Source organism: Falco rusticolus, chromosome 11 (genome assembly GCF_015220075.1).
Source record: "Falco rusticolus isolate bFalRus1 chromosome 11, bFalRus1.pri, whole genome shotgun sequence".
NCBI classification, from domain to species: Eukaryota; Metazoa; Chordata; class Aves; order Falconiformes; family Falconidae; genus Falco; species Falco rusticolus.
Genome location: NC_051197.1, coordinates 13,899,457 through 13,914,770, shown reverse-complemented (window position 1 = coordinate 13,914,770; position 15,314 = coordinate 13,899,457). Strand labels below are relative to the sequence as shown.

Below are 15,314 nucleotides of genomic sequence, written 5' to 3'. Positions count from 1 at the left end.
TTAATGTTCTGGAATATATTAATCTTAAAACTCTTTTGAGCTATACTACTTCAAAAGTTTTATAGAAGGGAAAAAAAATCTAGCACACGTTTTCAGCCTCCTTTGCTAGCGTTATCTGGACTGGAGATGCAGGGTAACCCGACCTCAGCAGCAGCACTGTGTCTTAAGGTCTGCTCGAATGATCCCATTTATAAACAGCCAGAACTGAAGGGACTAAGGAGAAACCAGGAACTCCTTAAGGCAGCATGGAACTACAGGGCTCGCCAAGGCACATTTTCTTCTACAACTTCAACAGTTTCTCACTTACTGCGCGTAGTCCAAAAGTAGGCAAAGTCCAAAACAACCGTCCCTTAATTAAAAGTACTGACAACAGAGAAACAGAGACTCATTTAGGTTGGAAAAGACCTCCTACACTTCATTTAAAAAACAAGTATATTTAAAAAAAAAATATGGAAGAGCCCACAAAGAAGCTACAGATCGACACGTATAAATAAACTCTTAAAAATCTGCAAAGCCTGCCCTCAAAGCAATACAGAAAGTAGTCGTAGTGCTTAGCTCCCCTTCAGTATTATCTAGTCCGTACTGCTATGACAGCTAAGTAGATATTCTATGACCTTATCTAGATGCAAAGCCTTTGCAACAGTTATCCATATTCAGCATGACAGTTCATCCCCACCAGGTCACAGGACCTAAACAGGGCCTAGATTAAAGCATTACTAGCTCCAATTGTTCGTTAAAGCTTGTGCTTGCGCAGCGAAGAAAAAAATCCCCGCAACTGTAAAAACTGTACAGGAACAGCGCCCATTTTCAACTAAGAAATAAACAATCGCGGACGCTGCAGGAAGAGACCAGCGAAGCTCCCCGAAAGGTGCAACGAAAAGGCAGGCCCCGTCCCGCGGGGCGGTGCAGGGCCGAAAAGCCGTTCCGAACGGGCGCCCGAGGGGACGCGGCGGTGACAGGCCAGCCCGGGGCGGGGAGGCGCGGCGCCCGCTCTGCCCCCCGGCTCCGCGGCTCTGCCTCTCCGCGGGGCTCGGCAACAAGCCCGACCAGGCGGCCCTGGGCTCTCCCGCTCCCGTTAAGCCTCCAGCACTAGGCGCCAAGGCTGCTCCCCCGGAAATGGAGCCTGGTTATTTTCCATAGCGGGGACACTGGCAGCGCCAGGCGGCCGCACAACGCCAGGCGCCACGGCACGGCGTTACGGGGAGCCCCTCCACAGGGCACCGCCGCGCTGAGGCGGGAAACAGCCCGGCTGTCTGCTCCGCTCGGGGCTCAGGGCAGTATCCCACCAGCCCAGGAACCAGCCGGGAAGGCACAGAGCCTCCCCAGGCGCAGCCTAGCGCGGGCAGGCGGCCAAGCCGCAGCAGCGCCGGTCGCCCTGGGGCCCCCTCCCATTACCTCCCTCACGCACTCACCCAACTGTCACCGCCTCAGACGCCCCCCGGGCCAAGCTCGCTCCCGGCAGCCTCCGCGCCCCAGGCACAGCTCCCACTCGCGCACCCACGGTCCGAAACCAAGTCACGCGAGATCCGCCCCCAGCGCCGCGAGCAGGGCGCAGCGCTCCCCCGCCCCCGCCTTCCCCTCGTACCACGTGACGCCCCGAGCCCTATCACCGGGCTTCTCTAACCACTCGTACCGCTACGGAAACATCGCGAGCTCGCCGCCCCCTTCCCCACCCCGCCGCAGGGCACGCCCCGGCGCTCGGCCGAAACGCCGCGAGGTTTCTCCGCTGTTCTCCGGCTCCCCGATGAAATCTCGCCCGACATCTCGCGAGGTCACGCCGCTTTCCCTCCCCCCCCCCCCCCCCCCGAGCACGATGCCGCGCAGGAATGTGAAAGGCTCCCGCCCGCCGCCATTTTCTTTCTTTCTTGGCAGGCAGCGAGTGGGGCAGGAAGCGGTGGCTGAGCGAGTATGGCGGACTATTCCACGGTGCCCCCTCCTGCTTCGGGCGCTCCCGGGGGAGGCGGCGGTGGAGGTGGAGGAGTGAACGATGCCTTTAAAGATGCGCTGCAGAGGGCTAGGCAGGTGTGTGCGTAACGTGGCTCTGTCAAATCAATGGGCGCTCGACTCCGGGGGCCTGGAGGCGGCCGCTGACCAGGCCGCCGTGCCTGAGCCGCGGGAGGAGTCAGCGGGCGGCGCCCTGACCACGCTGGGCCCCGGGGAGACCTGAGGAGGGGTCCCCTCCGCCAAGATGTGTCTGCCGAGTGGGTGGGGGGGGAGCTTTGTCCCGGCCCCTCGCCCCCCTCCGCGCACGCCGCGGCGAGCGCCCCCGCCGCCCGCTTTCCTTGCGCCGTGAAGGGTTTTTCCGGCCAGTTCCCGGCCGCCTGCGCTCCGCCATCGCCGGCTGGCAGGGCTGGCAGGCCGGGCGGCCGCAGCGCCCCGGCTCGGCCTGCAGCCACTCGCGTCTTCGCGGGGCGGCATGGTGAGGGGAGCGGCGCTGTGGGGCCCCGGCTGCCGGCCTGCGCGGAGGTGAAATCTCAGCCGGCGGCCAGCGGCGGCTGCCGGGGGCGCGGCGCCTTGCTGGGCCGCTCGGGCGGCCGGGGGGCAAGAGGGCGGGCGGCCCCGCCCGCGGCCCGTATTGTGTTCCCCGAGGCGCCCGCCGTGGCCGCCAGCCTGCTCAGACCGGTTGGGAAGTGCCGCGGCCTGCGGAGTGAAGGCGGCGAGGGCTGGCTTTTAGCGTGTTCTTTAACCCGGATTTTTATTTGTAGCGTTTGCACCACGGGCGATGTTTTCATTATTTCTCAGGGGGAGTTTTTGCTTTGTCCGGTAATAGCCAGTCGCGGTTATAGCAGTATTTGAAGACCCGGTGTTTTCGGGACTGCAAGGGTTTGGAATAGTTTTAGCGGTCAGGCTGCCTGGGAGATACCGCAGTGTTTCGTGAAGAATGGGTAGAAAAGGAAAAGCCCGTTTCGTACAAAAGTTTTTTGTTGCTTGACGGGTAGTCAAGTGGTTTTTTTCAACCCATGAAGAAATCATAGGAAGCTTTGCTGTTGAAGCATAAGCACAGGTCTCCTTTAAGACGTGAAAATAAAATTCTGTGAGCCGAACTGTTTCTAGCAGCAGTCTCCTATTTACTTGTTTGGGATCGTTTTAATACGCGTTTTGTCTAAATGGCTCAAAACTGTTCAGAAGACCTGCACTATATGAGGCCTGCCTGGATTATTTTTTTCCCCTCACAATTTCTGCCTTTTGTTTAGATTGCAGCAAAAATTGGAGGAGATGCTGGCACATCAATGAATTCAAACGACTACGGTTATGGAGGACAAAAAAGACCTCTTGAGGATGGAGGTATGCATTCGTTGCTGCTGCCTTTATTTTTGTTTGGTATGGCCACGGTGCCAGAAAGATACAGGTGGTTTTTTTTGTTTGTGAGGTTTTTTCCCATAGTATAGCATAAAAACATTTTGTTCCCTTTATAGATCATGACATGCTTTTTCATTTTCAGTTTAATGGGGAAATTTGTTTTAAACCAATGTGCTCTAACCTGAAGTGAATGTAAGCCTGTTCTAAAAAATCTTAAACCTGGTTTAAATGCTCTAAAAGGGAAAATATATGTGGGGGGGTGGGCAGATAAATCAATGGTTGAGAAACACACAGGTATGTCATTTAAGTCTTATGTTGTTGTGTAGGACTGATTAGTTTGTAAACTACAAGCAGATAAGGAAGTGCTCACTCCTTAAATTTGATGTTTCAAGTAAAAGTATTAATGCATTTCATTGTAAAAGCATAGGACTTTAAAAAAAGACAGGAAAGAAAATTTTCTACCTTGTAGACACTTGCCTAGTCTAATATTTAAGCCAATAGCATGTGTGAACCCTGATAAGATCATACTTGAATCTTCGAACTTGTTGCAGCTTTTTGGATTTGTCTTACACTGCAGTAAAGTTTTCTTCTGAGATGTGTGTGTGTCATCTTCTGTCTCTTACTAAGTAGCCAGTTTGAACTTAACAGGGTTTGATATGGTTAATATACACGAAAAATCCTGGCTAAATTGTGGAAAAAAATCTCTGAGCTTGTTGAAATGTTTTCATAGGTCTCACAAAAGAGCAATGCCTTTTTTTCCTTTAAGAGGATTGAAACTCAGTCTACAGAATGTAACTAAGGCTTTATATCAGGAGTTCTTGTGTCCTGTAATAAAAGGGTTTTTTTCTATTAAAGGTGAGGTTTTTAATATACAAAAATGAGCTAATGATGCTTCAGATGATATATGTAATGTATTCTTTTTATTTTATGTGTAGATGGCTCTTGGACAAGTCCGAGCAGTACAACACACTGGGAGGGAATGCCCTCTCCTTTTAAAGGCAGGAATTTTTATTTATTACCTGTGTTTAGTATGTAAACATGACATAAACTAGTGGATCTTTCTGGATTGACACAAATATTTCTTGGAATATGTGTCTGAGTTTTTGCTGCACATAAATTATGGTGGTTCATATAACCTTTATTTTGGGGTGGGAAGGAAGCATCTGAAGTCTTATCTTTTCAGATACAGGTTGATTATGCCTTTTGTTCCTTTACTGTACAGAAAGGATTTGGATGATAGTGATGTAGTTGCTTTGAATCTGCTTTTTTTTGAAGTTTTATGCTATGAAATGCTTGATATTTGGATAGGAATTTCATATTCGACATCCAGAATTAGATTGCATTGCCATGTGATACTGTTGTATTTTCAGATGTTTGATCTAGATTTGTGGTCATTGTCAGAATTTTTTTTTCTTTAAATCATTGTTGATTTTTGTATGGATTTGGTTTTCTTTTTCTTTTTTTACAATAGAAGCATCATTAGCTTGAGCAATCAACAGAGCTAAACTTTGTTCCTTGTCTTAGTTAAGTTTCAGTGGCTGGGTATCTGAGCAACCTACAGTGTGTTCTGAAAACTGCCTTTTGTTAAACTACTGAATAGATACATGGAAAAACCTAACATCTTTTCAGCTATACTAACCAAGTGCTGAGTGTTCGTGAGACTCTCTTCTTTTATTCAGATGGTCAACTCCCTGAAATTGGAGGAAAAAAAAGAAAGAAAAAGGAAAAAAAAGGAAAGGGGGACTAAAATACACTGGAAAGTTACAATTCACACTAAAAGGTGTAAACATTTCTTGAATTTCTTGGCAGAAAAATTAAAAAAATCTTAATTTTGCAGATCAACCAGATGCTAAGAAAGTTGCTCCTCAGAATGACTGTAAGTAATTTTTACTTTGTTGCCAAAAAAAAACTAAACAAGTGTAACATTGTCAGAACAAGAAACAGTGTTCTGGTAGGTGATAACTTGAATCAGTAAGATCAAAGTAATGGCTGGGGGTTTATGTCTTACTTTCTTGAAGCAGTGTGAGTCTGCTTTGTAAAACTGACAAAGTTGTTAGGAACAGTTGAGAATCTTTTTAGCTGTTTCTAAATCTCTTGATAACTTCTTAAAAAGTCCACTGAGACAAAAGTTCATACAGTTAAGTTTTATTATCAAAGGAGAAGTTTAGCTGTAAATTAAACCACTTGTTTGAATTTAATTTTAACTATTTATTTATAGCTTTTGGGAATCAGCTACCACCGATGCATCAGCAGCAAAGGTAAGAATTACACAGCCTCTTAAATAGTTTTCCTTTTTACTGAAAGAAAGTAGTTTCAAGAAATTTTTCTGAAAAGGGGGTATCGATGCATAAAGCAATTACTCTGTCTGTGTGATATGTTGAAATTTTAGCTTCACATCCAAAGCCAAACACTTAGAATGCATCTATATTGCTGTCTCAATTCTTTTTCTTCGCAGCCTAGGCTGTGCATCAAGCTTAGTAAAAGGAAAATGTGTTGTTGGTTTTTAGTACCTGAGTGTAGGTAGCATTACCAAAGTTGGAAGGAAGTCTGAAGGGGAAAAGGTTGATGCTATTTTGTAAACAGAAAGGAAAGCTACTGACTTTTGAAAAACCAACCAACAGACTTAGCACAACATATTACAACGTAGCTACATTTGCTACTACTTAGTAGTTTTCTCTGCTTATTTCTTTAAACAACACATCCAACTATCATTCTTATGCATTGGCTGGTTTTGATAGATGAGATGTGAAATTGGTGTATCTTCAGCACACTTTGGATATACAGATGAAACTGAAAATGCTACAGTGGCCTCTGTACGCCACATCTGGTAGTGGAGAGGACTAAGGAAAACTTTGATTCCTATTATACTTGAACATTTTGTGGTTACTTTTGTGTTTCACCAGTTTACTTAGTACTGCGCTTGCATGACTACGTGGTAAAGTTAATGGGATGCAAGTAAGCCAAGGTGATAGAGGGAGCAGTAGCATTCTTTAGTTTAATGGGAGGATATATCTAAATTCAATGCCAGTATGGTCTCTGAATGGCAGTTGTCTTTTGTTTGATTTAACATTCTCTGTAGATCTGTGATGACAGAGGAGTACAAAGTTCCAGATGGAATGGTTGGATTCAGTAAGTAGTATGGATGTGGTGTTGTAGTATAGTGAGGGATGTTAGCAGAAGCTGTTAATATAAATAATTTTTCTGTATTTTCTTTCTTCAAGTAATTGGCAGAGGTGGAGAGCAGATCTCACGCATACAGCAGGAGTCTGGCTGTAAAATACAGATTGCACCTGGTAACTATGTGTGGGGTTTTTTTTCTTTGTTTATTTTGGTGGGGGGTTTTGGTAGAAAGTTCAGAAGGCTGATAACTTGCTTCTAATTGGTTGCATCATTATTTAAGGTATATTTTAATGCTTTGTACTAATTGCAATTGCCACAGTCTAAAGAAACACGTGTTGTGATGCACTGATTTTTCTACTTCAGTGAAGTTCCAGTAGTTTGCATATTATGTTTAATTTAATGATCTCTTTCTGACTTAACACTGCTGATAAATTGGTTTTATTTTATGATTGTAGATAGTGGAGGCCTGCCTGAAAGGTCATGTATGCTAACTGGAACACCAGAGTCTGTTCAGTAAGTAAACCAAATTTTGCGTGTTCGTATGTAACAGCAACACACTTAATTTCTTAGATCTAAATACAGTATCTGGATAGTATGCTTATAATATTATGCATTTTATTCTATTGAAGAGGCAGTCTGGTGACAATTATATGTATATATGAAAAAAAGCCCTGAACCTGCAGTCAGATCTCTCGGCATACCGGAGTTTTAAGACAAAAATATGGAACTTCAACTTTGTCAAGTCCAAATCTTGTTGTAGATAGATGTTAACCATGTGCTGTTATCAGCTTGAGAATGAAATATGTGAATATATACTAAAAAGAAATGTATGCTGAAAAGAAACTCATTATTAACCAGAAATCGGAAGATAACAGGGAAAATGTGGGAAATCAGTAATATGTAACAATAGGAGTTACTATAAAGCCCAGCCCATCAGAGTTCTTAAATGTCTTTGATATAATGAATGTATAAAACAAGGTAACCAAAAGTTACAAAAATTATGTCTATGTAATGCCTATCAGCAAAGTAACTTTTCCCTTCCCATGTTTAGGGAAGAGGATGATAGCAATCAAAATGTTTGGGTGGGCTTTTTTTTTTTAAAAAAAAATATTTTGCTGGCACAGAGGTGTTGTAACCACCTGAAGATCAGCTTACCCTGGCTTTGCTAGGAAAGAGCTTAGGTGTAGTGTATTTGTATTACATTACCTCATTTGTGTTAGCTGCTCCCACTTCATGTTTGCAGGTAAGGCCTGCAGCTACATTTTTTCCTTTGGGAAAGTAACGTGGCATTCTCCTCTTATGTTGCAGCCAAGCAGGCTGCTGTTCATGAAGTCATCCCTTTATGGGAATTTTCTAATTATAGTTTATTCTGCTTACATATTAGAGGGAAGAGTTTTTAACTGGTGTTAGTGCTGTAATCATGATTTAACTCACGGCAACTTATTTACATGTGTGGTGAATATATATATACTTGCTTTTGTCCACTGTTGTGGTAACAGTTACAAGTACAAATGTCATTACTTTGCATGCTGAATCAAGCAGCAGCTATCATGGTACGTGGTGTTAAAGCTATAGGTTTATTTTACAGTCTGGGTTGTGTTGCCTTTTTATAAAACTTAACATAAAATAGATCTGCCTTAAGATTGGCTGTTAGTAAAGAAAAATTACTGTCGAATGAGAGGTTACATGAATTACTACTGAAATTAAGCAAAGTTAGAAAAAGCTTTCTGTCTGGTGATTTTTTTTTTTAATATTTTTTTTGTTAATACACAAAAAAGGTACATTTTAATGATTCCAAATCTTCTCACTAATGTGGATTTTTTATATATATATATATTATTTTAAAGGACCAGGTTTCCATCTTCTGTTCTGGATGAAGGTTTAATCAATGTAACAATTCAGGGATGATGGTCATGATTGAGGAGGTAGCTTTTACTTAACACGTGTTTGGTAAAGAACCACCTTTTGTATTCTGACATGGGGGTGTTTTTAGGTTTACTACATTATCTTGCAGTTAGTCCCTTGAGTTACTGTTACAGATTTACTGAGTTTGCCTCGTATTTCTTAGTGATAGTAATTATATTTCTTCTGCAGAAACTTTTGAAATCAAAAAGATAAAAATTTCCAAGCAGAAAAGATTGGGCAAGTGATACTTGTGGCAATAAGTGTGTTTATAAATGTATATATTCCTTCACAGATCAGCAAAAAGATTACTTGATCAGATAGTTGAAAAGGGAAGACCTGCACCTGGCTTTCATCATGGTGATGGACCTGGAAATGCAGTCCAAGAAATTATGATTCCAGCAAGTAAAGCAGGATTAGTTATTGGAAAAGGTGGAGAGACAATTAAACAGTTACAGGTATATATGTATCTTCTTTTAAATGTGGCAATACCAAATTTGGATTTGAGTGGGTATTAACCTCCCTTCTGTCAAACAGGAGCGGGCAGGTGTCAAAATGGTCATGATTCAAGACGGTCCACAGAACACTGGTGCAGACAAGCCCCTTAGGATAACTGGAGATCCTTATAAAGTTCAAGTAAGGAGTCTGTCAGAACTCAGAGCATTTTTAATCTATTCTGATGTTGCAGTACCTAAATGAACTTTCATTTTTCTTTTAGCAAGCCAAGGAAATGGTGCTGGAGTTAATTCGTGATCAAGGTGGCTTTAGAGAGGTGCGCAACGAATATGGGTCAAGAATAGGAGGAAATGAAGGGATAGACGTAAGCATGGTTGAAAAACTTGTTCACTGTATTTTGAGATGTTAACATTAAAATGTTAAGCTGGGTAATACCACTGAGAGCTCTTAACCAGATTCCAAAAGTGATTGTGGCATGTAAGTATTACTTGGTCATTACTGAAATCATGGCTAAATGGTGTGCCGTATTCACTTTACATTACCAGCTGTTCTGAACAGTTTCAGCTAGCTGGGAGTTTTTTATCAAATAAGAAATAAACTTTATGACTAAGTATATAATGTTGTTATAGAAATTGGAGTTTGGCCGTTACAGAAGGATATTTAAGTCCACTTACTATGCAAGTCATGAGCTCTTAACTGTTCATCAGAGGTGAGGCTGAATGTTTCATCTGCTGGAATCCACATTTTAGCCATTTTTGATTGTGAGAAGCATAATATCCACTGGAATTGCTGCTGCTATGAGAACTTGCAGTGCACTGATCTCTGGTTCTGTTGCTTTCCAGTATTTGCTAGGCTTGTGACTTGATACTAAAAAATTCACGCTTCAAAAAGCCTGAAGTGGCATAGGGCTGTCCCTGGTTTACCATTCTAATGTGATCCTTTAATTGTGTGAATTTGGTAGGAATATTTGCATCATTGACATCTTGAAATGTTTTTTTTTAAGGTTCCAATACCAAGATTTGCTGTAGGTATTGTTATTGGAAGAAATGGAGAGATGATAAAAAAGATACAGAATGATGCTGGTGTTAGGATCCAATTTAAGCCAGGTTGGTAATATGTCCATAAGTTTCTGTGAATTGAGTGTAAATGTACTGGATTACATATACTGGAATAGTTCATTTTTATTCCAGATGATGGAACAACTCCAGATAGAATAGCCCAAATCACAGGGCCTCCTGACAGATGTCAGCATGCTGCAGAAATTATTACAGATCTCCTTCGAAGTGTTCAGGTTGGGTAATATGTTGTTTACCATCTAACATTAAATCTAAGAATGAATGTGTAACTAAACTTCATGGTTCTATTTGAATCTATTTCAATGTTCAGTCTGGAATATGAATGTTTCCTTTTACAGTTACGGTTTTGCAAGTGTCAAGACAATAATGATAATACTGATTCGAAGTCATGGCAGTTCTTGATCTGGCTGGTTTTAGAGCTGCTTATTCTGTGGTCTTATATTAGTAGCTGATAACGCTGTTACTTTTGGTTGTAATCGGTGTTTGAGAGATGGGTTAAATGCTCTGTTGTGAGATGAGCGCCACTGCTGCATTTACACAAGGCAGACAAATTATCTTTGTATGTGTGAAACTTCCTGCTTTTTTTCTATATTCTTCATCTTTCACATGCAGAGCTGTACAGAAGATCTTTTAAAATGTAATTTTGGTCTTCTGGAAGAAAGACTACTTTAACTATCAGAACTATCTGAGTAGTGATTAATTTTTTATTTTTTTTCCTAACAAATGATGTGATGTAACCACTTGGCATTAATAATTTGTTTGCAATAATTTTTATAGAACATGCTGATTTGTTGCTTTTTTTTTTTAGGCTGGTAACCCTGGTGGGCCAGGACCTGGTGGTCGAGGAAGGGGTAGAGGCCAAGGCAACTGGAACATGGGGCCTCCGGGTGGATTACAGGAATTCAATTTTATTGTTCCCACGGGCAAAACTGGATTAATCATTGGCAAAGGCAATATATCTTACATATATGTATCTATATGTAGTTTCAGCTTTTCTGTTTGTACAAATAGCTACACTAGAGAGATGTTTCAAGAGAAGGCTTTGCAAATAGTTTCATGTATGGTAGGGCATAGTACGGCTAAATCGTAATACTCCTAATACTCTTTTCAGAATTTCCTCACCAAAACACATACACTGGTAGCTAAAAGTCAAGAACCAAATAACTTGTCTAACCCATTTTTAAAAATAAGTACTGAGTTACATTGGTAGTGTGTGTTAGGTTCTTGGGTGATGTATCTTCTCATTAACTTCCGGTTGACAGTACTTGATTATCCTAGTGTTATTGCATCTGTAACTCACTTTTAAAACAGTTTTCACATACTCCAGTGAAGATCTTTTACTGTGGAATCCTGTAACAATTTCTTGTGTGTGTGTTAAAATAATTCTCAAAGAATTTTTTTTTTCCAAAAAAATAACTAAATGAAACATTTGAGTTATTTTAATCTTTTGTTTGTAGTGTGTTTTCCAGACACAACAAATAGGCTGATGTAGTACAGTTCTTGACCTGGGAAACGGATTTTATTGTTTGGGGTGTTTTTTAAATGTCAAATGATTGTTGTTTTGCAAATTTTGTGCCTACTAATGATACACGTAACTTCTCAGGATACTATAAGAGGAGGAACTAGTTTAGGGAATTTAACTTTCTGGTTTTAGTGCACTACAAAAAATGTGGACTTCACCATCTGGTCAGCTTCTGGGGTTTTTTATCATGTTTGCCTACTACTTTATAGGGAGGTTAGGCTTTAAGGTTGCATTCACGGATAACCGTGGATATCAGTTGTTGTTCATGGCTAATTTTATGTCTTTACATGAATGGAAAAAAAACAGACAACACTGTAGGAATTCTCTGTTCTTTCTGAGTAGCAATACTGTGGTCTTGAATTTAAAAAATAATTTATTTTTACTAGTTCACTGCAATCAAAGCTCTATACTGCAAAGAGGAGGAGGTTTGGTTTTTTTAACTGGTGTTAGAATGTTCTTGTGTGGCTCGTAAGAATAGGTGTCTTTCCACTTTTTTATCTTCAGCATCCGTGACTTTCTCTGATTTGGATCTTGGTATTTTCACTTTAATGCATGTCACAAAAGCTATTTGTTGCATTGTAGGTGGTGAAACTATTAAAAGTATAAGCCAGCAATCTGGTGCTAGAATAGAACTTCAGAGAAATCCTCCACCTAATGCGGATCCAAACATGAAGATGTTTACTATCCGTGGAACACCCCAGCAAATAGATTATGCACGACAACTTATAGAAGAAAAGATTGGAGTGAGTGTATAACTGTATTTTGGTTTACTATGATAATTAAACAGAATAGGAAGCAAGTCTCCTTTGTGGAGACTTTTCTTGCATTTCACTTCCAAATTACTTAATCAGGTAACAAATTGATAATAAATAGTAATCTAGGTTTAAAGTAATGTAAACATAATTTGATATGTACCAAAAGAAGCAGAAACCTGAAACAGAAAGAAACAGTTGCTATCTTCAATGTAATACAGTCTGTTTTTTAATGATGTGTTGTTGAACATGCCCACTTTGTGCGTAATGAAAAATTTGAAAACTTCGAAGATATCCTTGATATTCTTAAAGCTATGAAACTGTTGCTTGGTTTTTCGGTTTCAGTATGTTTTTAGGTGGAGTTCTAATGCAAGTTTATACCCTTTAATTCACTGCACTTTTGTTTGCATGCATATGCATGTAACAAAATTTACTACCCATTTCTTCTACCTGATCTTATACACAGGTTTTTATTTTAAAATACTGATAGTCTTGGTTTAGTTTGTGGTTTTTATTGCGACTTGTGGAAGAAATTCATGTGTATTCGTAAAATTCTTTATTTTCTCAAGAAAGAACTGAAATGCAGCTTTTTAGTTGTTGCTACTACCATGGATGTTTTTAAATCTCTTCTTTAACCAGCCAAAAGCCTAATTAATCTTCAAAAAGACTGTTTTCTCCAGGGAAATGTCTGTATTAAAACAATCAAACCTTTTAGGTTATATTCTAAAGTGTTTATGCTTCTAAACTGCTAAAAAGTACAGAACTTAAAGGATTATTTTCATCTGTGTGCTGCTCTTGTTACAGGGTCCAGTAAATCCATTGGGTCCACCTGTTCCCCATGGACCCCATGGTGTTGTTCCTGGCCCACATGGACCTCCTGGGCCACCAGGTCCTGGTGCTCCCATGGGACCATATAATCCAGCTCCTTATAACCCAGGGCCTCCTGGCCCTGCACCTCAGTAAGTATTGCTTCATCTAACTTCCTTTTTTGTAAGGTGAATCTGGGACTGGCTTTCATTGTGTGTGTACAACATGATCTTTTGTAGTGGTCCCCCAGCTCCATATGCTCCACAAGGATGGGGAAATGCTTATCCACACTGGCAGCCACCAAATCCACCAGATCCAGGTAAGAAATGTCACCTTTGTACTGTAGTGTGTGTATACTTGAGTAGATCAATTTTGTCCTTACCAAGTATATACGCTTCACAGTGTGTTTGTGTTAACACTGGTAAATCTGAAAAAGCTGTTCTTCAGGCTTCTCTTCACTGATTGTCAGTTTATGTATGTTTTACCCTTCCCACATGCTGCTTGTGAGATGCTGAAATTCCGTTACAGTTGGAATATGCTTCTTACTAAACGTTACTGATACTGCATCCCAATTTGATACTTTTTGCAAGATTCTCGGTTAACTGATCTTGTGCAAATCGGTTAATTTTTCTTGCAGTGCATGTTTTTACATTAAGTTCTTTACTGAGGATGTGTTTTAAGTCAATGACCTTGTATTTTGTTCTAGATGATACCCCTTTAAAATCTCAGTGATTCTGACTTTGCAGGTTTTATGCTATTTTATATATTTTTAGCTTTTTTTGACCTATATGAGCATTGCTTTTCATAGTTTGAAACAAACACATTTTGTTTAGTCCTTCTTGAGGGATAAAGCTTCGGTTGAACTGTTTTTTACAGTAAAACTAGTTAGGATTGTGTATTTTGAGCTTTTGCTTACTATAGTTTTGTATTTTCTTCTGAAACCCATCTTTGTAGAATATGTTTCTTCTGTTTGTTTATCTTTGTCAAGACTGGGAGTTTTTGCTTAACTACAACTTCCCAAAGTTGTAGTATCCTGCTTTTCTTTAAGTTACATCCTTTGGTTGGACTAGAGCATATGGGGAAGCAGAACTGCAGTCACAAAAAGCATGGTAAGGCTAGATGCTCGGGTCAGTTCTGCCTCATTTGTTTGAGGTAGACTTTCTTCAGAATTTCAGCCAAAAGATCTCAATTTCATTCTTGTTATAAATGGAATAAATATTTTCTGATAGTGACTGGTCCTGACACAAGCTTTATTAGTGAAAAAAGGGAGGGCTTTGGAGGATGTTAAAAAAATCTACAGAGAATTCTATTCATGTTCAGCTCTTCTATATATCCTTTCTTGGCAAAGAACCATCTCTGGTTTCATTTCCCAGACTTGTATAAAAGGTAGCTCTGCATGCATTCAGTTAATTACTTAAAAATGCTTATTGTCATTATTTATAAATACAGTGATTCAAAGTGACTTGACTTGAAATCTCATCATACCAGAAGTGTCATTTAATCCAAAACCACTGCCAAAATGTTGCAGCCTCTTTCATGCCACCTTTTTTTTTTTTTTTTTTTTTTTTTTAATAAAAGTGACTTACCTGCCTAGAGATCTGTAAGGAAAGTGGCACTCATCTTGATGTCATCTTGGTGATGATTTTATAAGCATTTTTCAAATAAGTGTTCCTTTTTAAAACCTGATTACGTTTCCCTATGTGCAGTTGAAGTTGGGTATTTCTTTTGATTAACATTTATTTGATGCATTTTGTGCAGTTTTCCGCTTAGTTGCTCATTTCAGTGTTAATAAATGGGTTATTTTAGTATTTTTTTCAGAGGTGCTTTCTCCAGAACCATGCTTGCCTCTTGTCACGTGAAAGTGGAGCTAGTTACTACAGTCAGATTTCTTTGGAAATTTAATGAATCCTGCTGTGTGCTCTTCTATTCTAAAGAAGTAGCTTCTAAGGGGAAGGAGGGGGGGAACCAAGCAATGGCTTATTTGGTATTTGAAGGTAACCTTAGAATATAGTATGTGCTAGTTTAAATCCACTGTTGTTGATGGAAGTAGTGTAATTTAAAAAGGGAACAGTGTGTTAAAATCGATTTCAGTATGCTGGTACTACTGTGTGCATTTTAAATGGCTACATCCAACTTTAATGCTAGATGAAATACTGCAAGAAATTTGTGGTGGTGTGCATTTCTTCTCCCTGACTGCCTTTTTCAGGGGATTTCCTTTTTCTCTTCCATTAGTCACTGCCTTACCTATTTTGGGGAGAGAGGTGGGAATATACTTCCATTCCCGTGTATAATTATTCTAAAGTATCAGTTTTGTCTGTCCTTAACTGAAGTTTTCTTCCGAGTTGGCTGTATTTATTTGCAGATGTTTTTATTCTTAAA

General features: G+C 40.5%; 2 protein-coding genes across 15 annotated transcripts in view; one reads left to right on the top strand and one right to left on the bottom strand.

Annotated features, from left to right (window-relative positions):
- The window catches only part of DNAJB4 (DnaJ heat shock protein family (Hsp40) member B4), a 32,130-nt gene extending 30,551 nt beyond the window's left edge, over positions 1-1,579 (bottom strand). Inside the window, exon 1 of the mRNA XM_037404909.1 lies at positions 1,413-1,579. The gene's annotated coding sequence lies outside the window, so the exon portion shown is untranslated. The remainder of the gene's footprint in view (positions 1-1,412) is intronic.
- A 221-nt stretch (positions 1,580-1,800) lies between these two features.
- Positions 1,801-15,314, top strand: part of FUBP1 (far upstream element binding protein 1) — a 36,608-nt gene continuing 23,094 nt past the window's right edge. For 8 of the 14 annotated variants that reach the window (XR_005106867.1, XR_005106865.1, XR_005106862.1 and 5 more), the window contains exons 1-17: positions 1,805-2,022; positions 3,195-3,285; positions 4,236-4,298; positions 5,138-5,176; positions 5,519-5,558; positions 6,380-6,429; positions 6,522-6,593; positions 6,876-6,933; positions 8,618-8,780; positions 8,860-8,958; positions 9,041-9,142; positions 9,782-9,884; positions 9,969-10,069; positions 10,663-10,804; positions 11,959-12,119; positions 12,933-13,087; positions 13,175-13,254. Coding sequence is in view for 8 of the 14 variants with exons in the window: in XM_037404901.1 (XP_037260798.1) it covers positions 1,909-2,022; positions 3,195-3,285; positions 4,236-4,298; positions 5,138-5,176; positions 5,519-5,558; positions 6,380-6,429; positions 6,522-6,593; positions 6,876-6,933; positions 8,618-8,780; positions 8,860-8,958; positions 9,041-9,142; positions 9,782-9,884; positions 9,969-10,069; positions 10,663-10,804; positions 11,959-12,119; positions 12,933-13,087; positions 13,175-13,254 (1,633 nt within the window). In the remaining 6 variants the exon portion in view is untranslated. Of the gene's footprint in view, positions 2,023-3,194; positions 3,286-4,235; positions 4,299-5,137; positions 5,177-5,518; positions 5,559-6,379; positions 6,430-6,521; positions 6,594-6,875; positions 6,934-8,617; positions 8,781-8,859; positions 8,959-9,040; positions 9,143-9,781; positions 9,885-9,968; positions 10,070-10,662; positions 10,805-11,958; positions 12,120-12,932; positions 13,088-13,174; positions 13,255-15,314 lie in introns of all 14 variants that reach the window. The other 6 variants (XM_037404906.1, XM_037404907.1, XM_037404904.1 and 3 more) reach the window with 4 other exon arrangements.